This window comes from Dromaius novaehollandiae, chromosome 10 (assembly GCF_036370855.1).
Source record: "Dromaius novaehollandiae isolate bDroNov1 chromosome 10, bDroNov1.hap1, whole genome shotgun sequence".
Lineage (NCBI taxonomy): Eukaryota > Metazoa > Chordata > Aves > Casuariiformes > Dromaiidae > Dromaius > Dromaius novaehollandiae.
Window position 1 is genome coordinate 3,271,666 of NC_088107.1, and position 14,342 is coordinate 3,286,007.

General features: G+C 51.1%; 1 protein-coding gene across 1 annotated transcript; it reads right to left on the minus strand.

The window, feature by feature from the left end:
- Window positions 1–100: 100 nt before the first annotated feature.
- On the minus strand, window positions 101–11,732 carry HACD3 (3-hydroxyacyl-CoA dehydratase 3). The gene is made up of 11 exons (XM_026121725.2): window positions 11,484–11,732; window positions 10,404–10,446; window positions 9,350–9,423; window positions 6,957–7,121; window positions 5,900–5,951; window positions 5,396–5,506; window positions 4,648–4,775; window positions 4,042–4,154; window positions 3,398–3,504; window positions 3,082–3,213; window positions 101–2,169 (listed from the first exon to the last, which is right to left on the minus strand). The coding sequence occupies exons 1-11, from the start codon at window positions 11,568–11,570 to the stop codon at window positions 2,093–2,095; spliced, it is 1,089 nt and encodes a 362-aa protein (XP_025977510.2). The 5' UTR covers window positions 11,571–11,732; the 3' UTR covers window positions 101–2,092.
- Between the last annotated feature and the right edge of the window lie 2,610 nt (window positions 11,733–14,342).

Below are 14,342 nucleotides of genomic sequence, written 5' to 3' on the forward strand. Positions count from 1 at the left end.
TTTACCCAGTGAAGGCTAAGTCCCAGCAGTTTATCATGACAGCTGAATTGTTCTTTCCCTTAGTATAGGAAGTTGTACAAACAACTAAACGGAAACAAAATTTGGTTGTAAATCTTTATTAATAGAAACACATTCTTTCTGAAGGACTAATGAACTCAGTAGTGTAAGATCCATGACAGCTCACACCAGGTACCACAGTTTCACTGAGAAGTATCATGTATGAGTTACATACGGATTTATAACAGAAGTTTAAATGCTCAGTGGAGAAATTAAAGTATGGAAGTGATCCTTGCTGTTCCAATGCTCAGCTATTCAGTCCCTTGACATACTTCAAACATACATAAGTACAGTGTGCACTGTGGTGAAATAGTAAGTGTGCAAGTAACGCTCAACTCTTCTGAGTGAACCTATCTGCACTCTCCTTTGAGAGTAAGCCCTTGAGTGAGATCTCTAAAAAGCAACTGCATCATGCTACTTGTTGACAAAAAACATTTGTGAAATGCAGTGTGGAGCTTGTACCCGTTCTTTGTTAAAATCTCCTTATAGCATAATTTCTTTCTTCACAGTAACAATCGCTGGGGCCAGGTCATGAATAGGAGGCTGTTTGTTACTTTTAAGCATCAAAAATATTTAATTTTCTGTAGGATTCACATTGTTTTACAGTAGAAAAAAGTAACAGAGTAAGATGGCACTAAGCTAATCTCAACTTACGTGCCTGTGATTGCTGGCATTGCCCTGCATTGCCCTGGGGGCAGTCATGATGCAGCCTGTTCTACCTCAACATAGTTTTAGAACAGGTTTATTGTACTTTTTCTAAACTGGACTAAAGAGGCCAGAGGGATCCAGAATCAACTAGGGGAAGCTAGGTGTGAGGAAGAACATCCTGAAGAGAAGTCAACTGAAACAAATGTTTCCACATGAGAGGAGGGATGACCTAGAACATGGGCCAGGAGCAGGGGGAATTTCTCTTTTTGTTGTTGTTGTTGTTGTTGTTTAAAGCAAATGGAGGGGAAAGGTTCCCTTCAAGCCCCGTGTAGGATCTCCCTTGCTAAGATTTGGTACATGGTATCAAAATAATCCATGGTTTATTAGACCTACCACTCCATTCATCAGGGGCTGTCTAACAAAGCATACATGCCAATTTCTCAGGTACACTCCTAAATTTAAGTAGAAAAACAAGCCTCACAGCCTTTCAGAAGGCTAGGAAGGAGCAGAGGGGACCACCTACCTGGGAGAGTTCCAGGTTTGTGTCTTTCCCACTCTCATGAGATGTTTTTCCCTCTGCATCAGTGGATGGAGTTCTGCTGGGGTTTACATGCTAAGAGTAAGCTCATACCCGTGTTTTCTTGTTTTGCTGTATTTCTATGCTTGCGTTATCAATGAGGAAAGCCTTTCTGGCCACGTGACAGGCTGGCAGCTTCCTTTCCCTAATGCCTGGGTAGGATTTATCCTGCTAAACAGGTGTTGCTGGGGTCCACCTAGTGCTCCTATTCTGTTAAGACTAAACTAGGAACAGAGCAAGTTAGTAGTATCTAATCTGACATCAGTATTTCCAGTTTAAAAAATAGCAGCAGCATGCTTCAATAAAAAAGGGAGGGGGCAGAGCAGATTTACCCCAACCATTAATAAACACCCAAACACTGTTCATAGTGGTCTCAGACTCTGTTCCTCCTGCCATCAAACTGGCACCCTAGGAACAGCATGGGTCAGCTAATACTATATCCCAACATCAGAAGCCCTATCTGCATGCAATATTGAAAGAGCAAATATCCAATTAAAAGATAAGCACTATTTCTATTTAGTGCTGCTCCACTGTTTATAAGCATATTATATGCAGATAATAGGATTTCTTTCCAGTATGGTAGTTGATGGGACACAAATTTAAATGTTTCTGTTCAATGATAAATGCCATGCATACATATGATTGAAACAGAACAAAATACAGTATATAGGAATGTTACCTGAATTCACTATGAAATCTAATATGATTTAACTTTACAAAATAGTTTACATTGCAGTGGGTAAAACCGTAAGAATTAGAGGCTTATCTATCACTGAGATAAGTTAGATAAGAAAGCATTGCAGTCCTCCTTTACTTCATCTTTCTCTTCTTTGGTCCAAGGTGCTTTCTCCTTTGCTTGTAGAGATGACGGAAGTTTACAAATAGCCCTGAAAAAGAACAAAGTGTTTAGGTAGGACATTATTGCATCTTACTAATGCTAGATGGCTGTACCAGATTAAAGTTCAGGAAATACACAGGGCAAGCAGTAGCAACCCCCTCACCCCCACACAGTTTAAGGCTATGTAGAACTTTGCAAGCTAATGCAAGTATTTTCTTGCTTGATGAGGCTGGAGTTCCTGCTGAGGTTGTTTGGTACTGCGGGGCTGCTCAAGTTGCTTTGTCACTTTTAAAGTTGCAACACCAGCTGTGCAGAGATGGGAAAGGATCAAACAGGTATTTCAGGCTGAATCACAATTTATTCTTTAAGCAATTTCTGTGATGGGTATGCATAGTAAAATGTTATCTTATGTTCAGAGAGATAAGAACACAAGAAACCAAATGTGAATCAATGAAGCACCATTCTTCTTTAAATGTACTACTATCTAAAAAGCCTCCTGTATTGTTTTCTGGAAAAACATGTCTTCGTGTTGCATTAGTATTTATAATGCAATTCAATTAGACATTGCTTTAATTTGGAACTATATTTAGATTTCAGCTAAATCATTCTGAAGCTGAAATACCATGTAAAGGGGAAAACTAAGTATGCAGAGTTGTAAGTACATTTAAACAATTATTCTTTTAATCCAAGCGATCTGTAGGTAATGATGCTAACTCGTTACTGAGGTCTCCCACTTTGGGATTAACCAATTCCAGTTGTAGTTTTATTCCCCCCTACCCCTGACAAATGTACATAAACAAGCTTAAGTTGGCTTTATCCTTGTTGCTTGAGCAATTTTGTGTTGCCATGATCCCAGAGACACAGGAATTTAAATTGCTTAGGAAAAAAAAAAAAACAAACCTTATTCAGAAGAAACTGCCCTTTTTATTTCAATAGTGAGAAATACAATTAAATATCTTACCTAAAAATAAGGCTATAAGGTATACTTGAAGCAAGAATGAAAACTGGATTGTGACGTTGAGTGGATTTGGCAATGCCAGACTAAATTTCCCTGTTTCACTGAAGATTGGAATGGATTGAACGATACAGACAGCTGAAAGCAGAAGGCCACCATGATTATAAAACACAGGTAAAATATACACTTCCCAGCCCACGCCAACTTTTTCAGGATGTTCCCTTATGTTCTAGCTCTTGTTAACTATATTCATTACATGTGAACCATTTTTTAAGCTGTTTTTTAAACATGCAGTATGATGGAAAGCAGCTGAAAAGCATACCTTCTGCCAAGCATCCTAAAGGGTAGAGAGGGATCCAGCTGGTGTAACGGAGCCAGGTTAGTGGTTTCCATTCAATACCGATGCACGAGAGCATATAATAGGGATACCTAGAGTCAATTCAGTTTGAGAAGAAAGGGATACTGTTTAAAATAGAGACTGCTACTAGAATTAATCTTTCATTTATCTGCTGTATAGACTAGTCAACATAATTCCCAAATTACACAGAAGTGTTCAAAAACTGTTTCTAGGGGTGACAGACACATTTTTATTTGGGAGTTTACAGAACTAACGCTATTATTCTGACCATATGAATGACTAACTGCCTGCCTTGTCTAATAAGCTTTTCAGAATACTTTTTTTTTTTTGAAAGAGAAACAGAGCATAGTGCAGCTAGCTTAGCAATGGAAATTCAAAGGGCAATGCTACCTTTAAGACTCCCAACTTGTTACAGCTGTTGGTAGACACAGCAACCTAGGAAAGCTATGACAGGTGATGTCTAAAGGACATGTTACTCTCCAGAGTCAATATACTAGTGCCATGGGATTTCTCTTCCAAAAGGTACAAAGATCAAAATCTTCTTTAAAGAGTTCTTGGGAAGGACCAAACTGTTCTGTGCACACCTGCTAGAGGAAAATCCCACAAACCTGAACAGCTCAATGATACTCCAGAAATAAAATACGAAGAACACCACAGCTTTGCTCTGCATTTCCTCTAAACTTCCAAGGACAACAAACAAAATAAAGTTCCTTCCAAATACCTGTTTAAAAAACAAATTGAGGAGTAAATAGTCATGCTGTTCTTCAAAAGAAAGAGCAAGTCCTTGCTGTCAAAAATATGCAGCGTGAGCACTCTTCAAACCTGAAACATCTACTGAGCATGCATTTTGCATGCTGTGACCCTCCATATTTAGGTCCAATCCAAGGGACCTAGTCATAAATAGTCTAGCTGCATTTTTATGCACAAGAACCAAAATGAAAAGGGAACTGGAACCAAATCAAAACCACATTGTTTTCATCAGCTGCCTCTTCCTTTTGTTGTCCTAAAGTCTCTCAGCTAGGCAACAGAAGAAGACAAGACAGCCTGCCACAACTAAGGCTGGGAAAGCATGGATTCCTATTTCTTAAGATACTCTCTATGGCAGTGCCAGTGAGGTTGTATCACTTATTTTAGGAGAGTCTACACACTGTTAGGTAAAATACAGATTTACTTTAAACATGGGAAGAACAGGGAGAAGAATCTTAAAATATTACCTGGATTACAGCAGGTATCAGCGGTGATCTGACTAGTCCTATTAGTGAATTCAAGATCTCCATTAATGCCAGGGTCTGACAGAAATACATCATGTCAGCGATAGTGTGAAACGTATCATAGAAGGAGTCTGTAAGACACAGGAAACCATCTGAAGGACAAATGAATTTTAAAGCTGAGGAAGCTGGCTGAAAAGCACAGCTCTTGATAACAGGGTTCTATCTGTATTCGAAAAAAACATTATGCATAAATACACGTGTAACTTTGTTACCGATTTTATCTTGAAGTCACAGGTTAGAAGCAATGCTGAAATGTTCTGTATCACACAAAGAAGGATCAAGAACTATTTCAGTAATAACTTTACAAAAAAAAGATCATTCTGTTGAGGTACAGAGCTAAGAGAAGTATCTTCAAAAACCAAAGTATTCTAGCCAATACTTTTTCAATACTACTACTATTAATATTGCAGTAAATTAGACATTTTCTTCCAACTGATTCATTTAAATGAAATCTTGGCAGAGTACAGTGAGTATCATTCATCAGAATCTGCAACTGTCATTTACAAGAGGAGAGTATTTTCCTATCCTTGACATTGTGATGACTTTTGGGAGGCTTTTGTTGCGTGTTTCACTGATGCACTTACTGTTTCCTAAATATGTCTTTAGATTTCACTATTTAGAAAGTATTAAAAACAGCATTAAAAAAGAAACAAAAAAAACCAATGTGAATAAAACAGTGCTTATTACTTGCCTTTTCCTAAGATGAACAGTCGTACTGTCATGTTCACAAAAATCCAAGAGAATCCCAGAAACTGTACAAGATTATACATGATTAAGTATCCTTTCTTCAGATGTTTGAACGCTACAATCAATAATAAACACGAGGTGAGCAGAATACAGTGGTACCCCTCCTGCAAAGAGTGCAGCTGCAAGAGCACAGCTGCCCAGGCTCTCCGTGTCAATACGGTTAACGGGATACTACGGATTGTGATAAGAGGGTTGCTGTATATATCGTGAGTTCTGCTTGCTTCTAACATCATCTGATAGAACTAAATTTTTGATAGACAGATTTTTAAATTCCTTAGAAATTGCAGTCCAGTTTTGTTAAATTTCTAAACAGTTCATAATACAAAGATTGCCCTCCAAGATGCACTGAGCCAGTCAAAATCAGTCTGTAAGAGTTGACATTCACGCAAGAGAGTGACAAAAGTTTTCTAAGCCCCATTTCACATACTAGAAAGGTACGGTTACTTACGGTCTTTTGGGACTCTGGATTCTATTTTCATTTTGTTAATCTTTTCTTCTTCCTTAAGATGAGGGATAAGGTTTAAAAGAGTGTTACTGTAATTAGCAAGTGATTTGTTAACTATCCTATTGCAAAGCTAGTGGGTTTAAAACTCAGATAAGCAGCCAGTTGCTAGAGGGTTTAAATTTTCACCTCCATAAAATGAAGCATATTTCTCATCCAGAAAGAATGGTACTATAAAAGCTAGTTAACTAATTATCCCACCTTTCCTTTACTAAGCATTTTCTTCTAGAAATTTGGTGGTTATGGCGATAAAGCCAGTTGTTTTCTCCATTAATCCTCAATTATCACTGCTTCTCAGAACTGTTCCTTAAAACGCTTCACAACCCACCAGCGACCTGAAGGGAACCGAGACGGCCCAGCCCGAGCTCTCTGCCCACCCTTCGCCGCCACCAGAGCGGTCCTTCCTCCTCTGCGCTGAGCCCAGTGGCAGTGGAGGGGAGCAGGGCAGCATTCACTCGTCGTAAAGCAGTTACGCAGAAATGTGGCCTGTGCAAGTCTTTTCCAAGATGGTCTTTCACTTCCCTGCTGCGGTAAGCTGCGTAGCTGACCACGCGGCAGGACTGCAAAGCCAGGGCACCAGCCCAGTGGCCGAGGACACGCTACTATGACAGCCTATGTGGACACCGCCTTAGAAACCCCTGCTTTCCAGACAAGCAGCGCCTGGGACTGGTATCCCTGGGTCTTGCTATGGCATATGGATAAGTATCAGCACACAGGACTGCTCGGGCATACGGTGCGGGGTGTGAGGTTCAGCAGTGAACTCCAGCCGGCAGTGAACTGGAGTACAGGCTGCCAGCTCAGATCACAACTGCTGCTCTTTCTAAACCAGAAGCATGCCTATTTCTGACTTCCTGCTTAGAATTCGAGTCTTTTAACCACTTCCATGTGGGATCTGTATGAAACAGCAGTAATAATCAGTGTGCTGGACAACTCCAGGGTAGCAGTTCACCGCAAGGGAACCGCTATTGCTTTGCAGCAGGCAGCCCGAGCCTGCAGGACTGACCTTCTCCCTGAGTTCCATTTCAGCATCCGACTCGTCTAACCAGCGATCGAAGTCAGGAGCTAGGAAGAGCGGGCGCTTCTCTTGCTTGGTGAGTCTCTCCCACCAGTTGCTCTCTTTTTTCTGCACCGTGATGTTCACCTGCCTTTGAGTCACCTTGTATAGGGGCTGCGGGCAGACACAGGAACATACATCAGCAGAAGCCGAGATACAAGCTCTGGGACTGAGCTGAGGCTGGCCTGAGCTCTCCACCTGGATGTGGGGACAGCTGCAGCACAGGTATCTCCCTGCTGCCCAAGCCATGCCATGCCATAGAAGCAGCCCAGTGCCCACAGCTCTTCCAGTCTGTTCAAGATGCAACTGCAGTGGCTGTGGAGCTTAACCAGCCTGAAAGCCTGCCTGCACTATACAGCACCATTGCATCTCACCACAAAGACCAAGCACAAGCCCTGGCCTTGCTTGGTTGAACCCACAGCTTTGGCTTTAGACCTTCTTGCTTTTAATACTGTGAGCCACCGACTTTTTCCTCTAGCCAGTGGTAAAAATAACGTTAGCATTAGCCACAGGTACATGTCCAAAAAAATGGGACCTCATGTGGCAGCTGCTAACGCGAGAGGAAGGGTGAAGAGCGTTTGGAGATGCTTGGAGAGAGCGGTGAGCTGACGTTACTACTGCTGGCAAACCTCACCTCAAAGCTGGTGGCACAGAAGGCAGCTGGTGGACCTGGCAGCGGGGTCACTGCTGCCCAAAGAAGGCTCCACCATGGCCACCCTCTGCACAACAGCAGCCCCAAACTTCTCTCTGCCCTTATAGTGCTTAGCACCGTCTCCTCGGGCGCCCACCCCTACTGCCACCGTCAGAGCCCTCCGCTCGAGCCTAGACCAGGGCGCTCTGCACAAAACTGCCTCTCAAACACAGCTGAAGCCGATGCAGAAAAGCCGTGAACTGCCTTCTTAGCTGAGCACGTGACACCAGCGCTGCTTCTCTGTCAAGGCTGCCTGGGCGCTCCCAGGACGTTTGAAGGCTACAGCTATAACTTACTGCTAACGCTGGTCCTTGCCTGTCAGAAGCTCCATCTCCCGTGGTGGCCTGCCTGGCACCAGCAAGACCCGAGAGGCCCTCACATTGCACACCAAAGCTAGAAGAGAACAACCCGGTCCCCACCACCCGGAGTTAACCCGGATTTCACGGGTCGACGGCGTGCTTCAGAGGCCCAGCCCCTTCTGAGGTGACCCAGAGGGATGCTGTTTTTGGAAGAAGAGGCTCAGCACTGGCAAGGGCTTGCTTTGCAGGCCTGGCTCGTCGCACGGCGGGAGCCTGCCAGCACGGGGACAAGCGTGGGAGGCGGCAGGCACCTCTCCCCAGGCTACGGACCAGGCAGCTGCCTGTCCTGAGAGGCAGCAAACCAGTGACTGGATCCTGGGACCGAGGAACATTAATGTCTTCCCTGAATACCTGGTGGAAGCTGCCCAGAAACCTGCTGGCTCACAGCACCAGTGAGCCTGGAGCTGGGGCCAGGGCTGGAGTGCTGGAAGGGTCTGGGGCAGCCTGTCACCCCACTCCAAACCTGTGTTTAAACCAGTCTGGGAGCTCCTGCCCTGCTCTGACCCTCTGCAGATCTGCCAGCAGTGGTCGCTGACCGCCTGTCAAGCTCTTCTCCAGGGAAGTGTCAGTTCAACACTGATTTCTGGAGGATCAGACTCCAGCAATTCATCCCTCCAGCCCCTTGCTTCCTCCACGGGGAGCAGAGCCCAGCATCTTCCCAGGCCCCTCACAGCTTGGAGAGGTGAAGACAGACTTTGCAGCCACCTGCGAGTAACACAGGCGACTGGCTGTTCTCCCAGCTGAGCTCACTCCTATTGCGCTACAACAGGAATTAAGACAGTAGGAGCTGCAATGCATTTGTACCGGCAACCTAAGGAATTTGCACAAGCCAGAAGCGCCGGTTTTCAAGACTTTCTTTTTGTCCGGCCACAAAAAAAGCCAGGAAACATCACATAGACACTTGGCAACATGGCATTCCTCTCCTCTCCAATCACGGTTGTACCAGACAAAGGACTGCCAGATTCTCCCATTATTTTGCTGCTTTGATCAAACCCTTAAAAAAAAGTTGTAGCTATTGTATAACATGTATGATAAATGGAAAGCCCTGTTTTTATTAAAGCTCACTCATATGAGCCTTGGCTCCAGTGAAGTGATTTGCGTTAAAGCAGGATGGAGGCTGAGCACAGGGATGAAGAACAGCCACAGATGGCATTTAGTTCGTCAGTGGTTATAGAGTCACCAGGGAAATGTAAAACAGCACATCATGAACTTTAAGGCACAGCCATTTCGCTTTCATATTTTTCAAGAATTACAAAGGAAAAGGAAAAGTTAGAAGAGGAAAAAATACCTACTTTAGGCTCGACTGGCTCTAGGAACTCGATCTGAAACTCGTAGATGTTGTCCCCCTTGGCACCATGTCCCTGAGCTACAAGACAAGAATCGCCCATCAGCGCGGGGGCCTGGCGAGCGCCTGGCACCCCAGCTGCAGAGGACACGTCGCACGCAGAAACACGTGGGCACGCAAGCCCCGAAGGGGCCACGACGGCTGCTCGTGCCAAGCTTCAGTCCCATGGCAGAGCCCCCGCGCGGGACGGCCTTTGGAGAGGCCGGGGTCTGCACCGACGAGCTGGCACCCGGGGGGACCCGTCTCCAGCGGGGCCGCGGCAGGCGGATCCGTTCGCTTCCCGCTGACGCGGGTCTTGGCCCAGGAAGGGCTCCAAAACCTGCACGTTGAGTTTCGCTTCCACCCCTTCACAGGGCGACGCTGTAAACCGAGCCTAGACTGAACGTTTTGCAGCGATACCCTATCGAATGGCCTTGGCTGCGGCTCACCGAGGAGCCAGTGTTTATTAGATGCTGCATCTTCATTTAAAAAGGCAACAGCCAAAAATGTGAATAAAAGCAGCTACAGCGTGTCCTCGGCACCACCTCGATGAGCAAACCAGCAGACTCCACAGTGCAGCGACCGGGAGCCGCTCAGCCAAAACAAAACCCTCTTTTAGGAAGGGTCTGTTTTACCTTTCAAATCGAGCGCTAGCTCCCGATGCCGAGGTTTGATAACGCTTGCAAACAAGGCCTTTGCGGAAGGAAGATTGCTGTGGGTTATCTCCAGCGTTCAGTTGGGAGATGCAGACGGCAGAGACAGGGAAATTTCACTGACATTTAAATATGGAGAGCGTTTTTTGCTTTTTCTTATTAGATAAGATATGACCCGCTGTCATTACGAGCGCTCGAATGCAAGCCGGGACCGTAGGCGGGTGCATCGCGGGATCTGCCCGTGCACGTCCACCAGCCCAGGGCCGGAGCGGAGCTCAACCGCTTCCATCAGGGAGAGTGACGGGACCCCTCCGCCCAGTCGCTGCGGCACCCCTCGGGGGAAAAAGTAACCTTAAAACAGCTGCCTACCTTTGAAATAAAGCACGTTGTCGGTGATGGTGATGTCCGGGTTCTGGGGAAGAAGAAGCAGTTTCAGGTGGCGGTTCCGGTGGCCGGAGAAGGTCCAGGGGAGCACGGGGCCGGGTCCAGCCCAAAGCCCTGCACTCTCGCCCGGCCGCATCCCCATGGAGCCCTGCTGCCGACGTCCCGCTCCGCTTTTCGACTCATGCTCTGGGTCCCCGGCGCCCGGAGGCTCCTGGGCTGCTCCAGCCGACCCGAGGGCAACCACAAGCCGTGCCTGAACCGGCTCGGCACCACGCGCGCGGACAGCCCTGCTGGGAACCGAGGCCCAGCAGCCGCTCAAGCACCCCAAATCCGTCCGGGGGCCGCCAGGGAGCTGCCTCCGCGCTGCTTTTGCTCCTGCATCGGCCGGGGCAAAGGACACGGGTGCTCGGGCCACGCCAGCAGGTCAGCGGCGTGCTGGCGCTGGAGAGGGCCGAAGTGCGGGGCTGGCGGCAGCGCTAAGGGCCTCGCGGGAGGCCGGACGGGGATGGATGCAAGCAAGGAGCTGCTCCTCGCCGACCGCCCAAACCGCGGCCCTGCGCAGGAAAGGCCGGGAAGGCACAGCCACCCCGAGCTGCCCCATCTGAGCTTCGCTCCCACGATCGGCCCAGCTGACGGCAAGACCTGGCAGGGGGAAGCGCAGAGCAGCCTGGGTGCAAGGAACCTGGGAGACACCCCAGGTTAGGACAACCCAAGGGGAGCGGGGTGGCCATGCTCATGCACCTGCCCTGCCAGCACACCCGCTCCGGCGAGCCCTGGCACTAATGCACCCACGCCGGGTGCCCCCACCCCAGGGTAACGCACCTGCCCCTGCCCCGAGCGTGGCGCTGCCAATGCCCCCACCCCCGGCTGCTGCACCCACCCACTCGCCCACCATCAAACACCCACGCCGGGGAAACGCACCCACAGGGTGCCCCCACCGCGGCGCAATGCACCCGCCCGAGCTAAATGCACCCGGGGGCACCCAAGGCAGCACCATCGGCTCACCCACGGGCGGGAACGCACCCGCCCGGCACCGTTAGGCCCCCGCGCAGCGCAGCGCGGTACCTGCACGTCGCTGAGCTCCACGCGCAGGTAGAGCTCGCGGTGCCGCTGCGCCCAGTGCACGTGCGGCCGCAGGCTGGGGCCCGCCATGGCGCGCGCGCTCCCCGCCGCGCCGCTCCGCTCCGGGGGGCGGGCAGGGGGCTCCCGCGCGCACCTGCGCACAGCGCTCGCCGCCGCCGCCGCGCCGGGGGAGGGCGGAGGTGGTGCGGGGTTCCGAGCGCGCGTGCGCACAGCGCCCGCCGCCGCGCTGGGGGTATGGGGAGGGCTCCCGCGCGCCTGCGCACAGCGCCCGCCGCCGCGGTGGGGGCGGGGAGGGGGCTCCCGCGCGCCTGCGCGCAGCGGCCCGCCTTGGCGGGGGGGGGGGTGCCGAGGGGTCGGGGGCGAGGCGCGCTGAGGCGAGGGGCGGTGGCGTGTCCGTGGCTCTGCCCCGCGTGCCTGAGTCCCCCGCGTCCTCCCGCGGCCCTGTGCCCTCCCTTTGCCCCCGCGTGCCCCCGTGTCCCTGTGACCCCCAGTGTCCTGCCTCCATGTTCCTGTGTCTCCCTGTGTCCCTGTGACCCCCGTGTCCCTGTGACCCCCAGTGTCCTGCTTCCATATCCCTGTGTCTCCAGGTGGCCCTGTGACCCCGCCATGTCCCTGTGACCCCCAGTGTCCTGCCTCCATATGCCTGTGTCTCCGTGTGGCCCCCTGTGTCCCTGTGACCCCCCCATGTGTCTCTGTGTCCCCCATGTCCTTGTGTCCCCCAGTGTCCCACCTCCATGTCCCTGTGTCTCCCTGTGACCCTGCCATGTCCCTGTGACCCCCAGTGTCCTGCCTCCATGTTCCTGTGTCTCCCTGTGTCCCTGTAACCCCTCCATGTCCCTGTGTCTCCCTGTGGCCACCCCATGTCCCCCCATCTCCCCGTGTCTCCTAGTGTCCTGCCTCAGTGTCCCTGCGACCCCCCATGTCCCTGTGTTTCCCAGTGTCCTGCCTCCATGTCCCTGTGGCCCCCCATGTCCATGTGTCCCAGTGTCCTGCCCTCATGTCTCTGCCCCCGCTGTGTCCCCATGCACCCAGTGTCCCCCATGTCGTGGTGCTTTTGTGTGTCCCTTTGTTTCCCCCCGCCCCGTGGCCCTGTGCCCACTCATGTCCATGTCCATCCTTCCATGTCTCCACGCATCCTTGTGTCCCCAGGTGTGTCCCCATGCACCATGTCCCCATGCACACCCATGTCCATGCACAGCCCCCGTGTCCCCAGGTGTCCCCTCCGCCCCAAGCCAGGGCAGCTGGCAGCTGCACGCCTCAGGGGCGCCAGCGCTGTGCCGCCCCGGCAGAAAATGTTCCCGATAACCGGGTGTTGTAACAGAGCAGGGACGCCTTCAAGGGCTCCGTGACCTGCAGCCGGCTTTGGAATCTTTCTCCCACGCGGGAGCTTAATTTCCTCCGGCTAATGCCACCGCCTTTCGAAACGGGCGATCCTGCGCCACGATCCTACGCCGTGGTGTGCCTCGGCCGCGGACGGGCCTGCTCTGCTGGTGCTTGCGCAGTGCCGGCATGGAGACCGGCTTTCACCATAGCAGAGGGTCCTGATAAAAATGCAGAAAACACCTTGCTGTCTGCAGCCTGCCTCACAGCCACGCTGCCTCACCCTCTTTCAAGTTATGTTTTTAATTATTATGTGCATCTAACATCTTGCTGCTAATTCACTAAAATGCACCTGCAGTTCTGCATCCAGAAGGGCAACCCTCGCTCCGCGAGCGGGTTGCGCAGGGCACCTCTCCCACAGCCCTTGGCATGTTGCTCGCCAAGCCCGGGCTCCCCGCGGCCGCCTCCGTCGCTGAGGTTGCACAGCGGTCGCACAGGCCCTGCCGGCAGGTTTCCTGTGCAAACCTCGGCGTCGCTGCGAGGTGCCAGCTCCATCGGCCGCGGCGTTGCAATGGCTGAGCAATGGCCTGCAGAAAAGCTTTAGAGGTGGAAAAGCAAATGTATAGGAACATTAGCTGGAGGCTCTTTGCACTGGAGCCTGTGGGAGGCCTGAGCTGCATATACTTAAATAATAGCTAGGCTTGTATTCCTGTGGGAAGTGCATCAGTGCAAAAGCATCGGCTTTTGGGGCGGGTGGAGGCTGATTTTTGAAACTGACGTGGCTTGAAAGCTTCAGCAGGAAAACTGATGCAAAATTGGGCACCAGAGGGAGACCCCCATCTGCAGGGATGTCCCTGATCCCATGGGAGGGGGTCGTTTGCATGTTGCAGAGTCCACGTGCATGGCAAGGACAGTTTGCATGTCCTGGTCCTACGTGGGCACGGGGAGATTTGCATGTGTGGGATCCTGCGTGCATGGGACGGGGGGGTTGGCCTGTCGCAGGTCCTGCGAGCACAACGTGGGGTTGCAGCTGCAGGATCCTATCCGAATGGGGGTGGCGCAAGGGAGGTGCACGTCCCACATCCCACGAACACGGGGCGAGCGGTTGCAGGTCCCACACCCCGTGTACACGGAGGTGGGTTGCAAATCCCGAACCCCGTGTGCACAAGGGGGTTGCGGGTACCGGATCCCATGCGCACAGGGGATTTGCAGGTCCGGGATCTCGTGTGCCCAGGGGAGGGGGGGTTGCATGTCCCACACCCCTTGTGCACGGGGGATTGCAGGTCCTGCACCTCGTGTGCACGGGGGGAGGTTGCAGGTCCTGAACCCCGTGTGCGCAAGGGGTTTGCAGGTGCCGGATCCCGTGTGCACGGGGGGGTTGCAGCTCCCGGACCCCGTGCGCACGGCGGGGGGTTGCAGGCCCCTCACCCCTGTGCACGGCAGAGACCCGCTGCCCCGTGGTGCTCGGCGCGGCCGGGGCGCGGCGGCAGCGGCGGTTCCTCCCCGCCTGCAGGGTGCGCC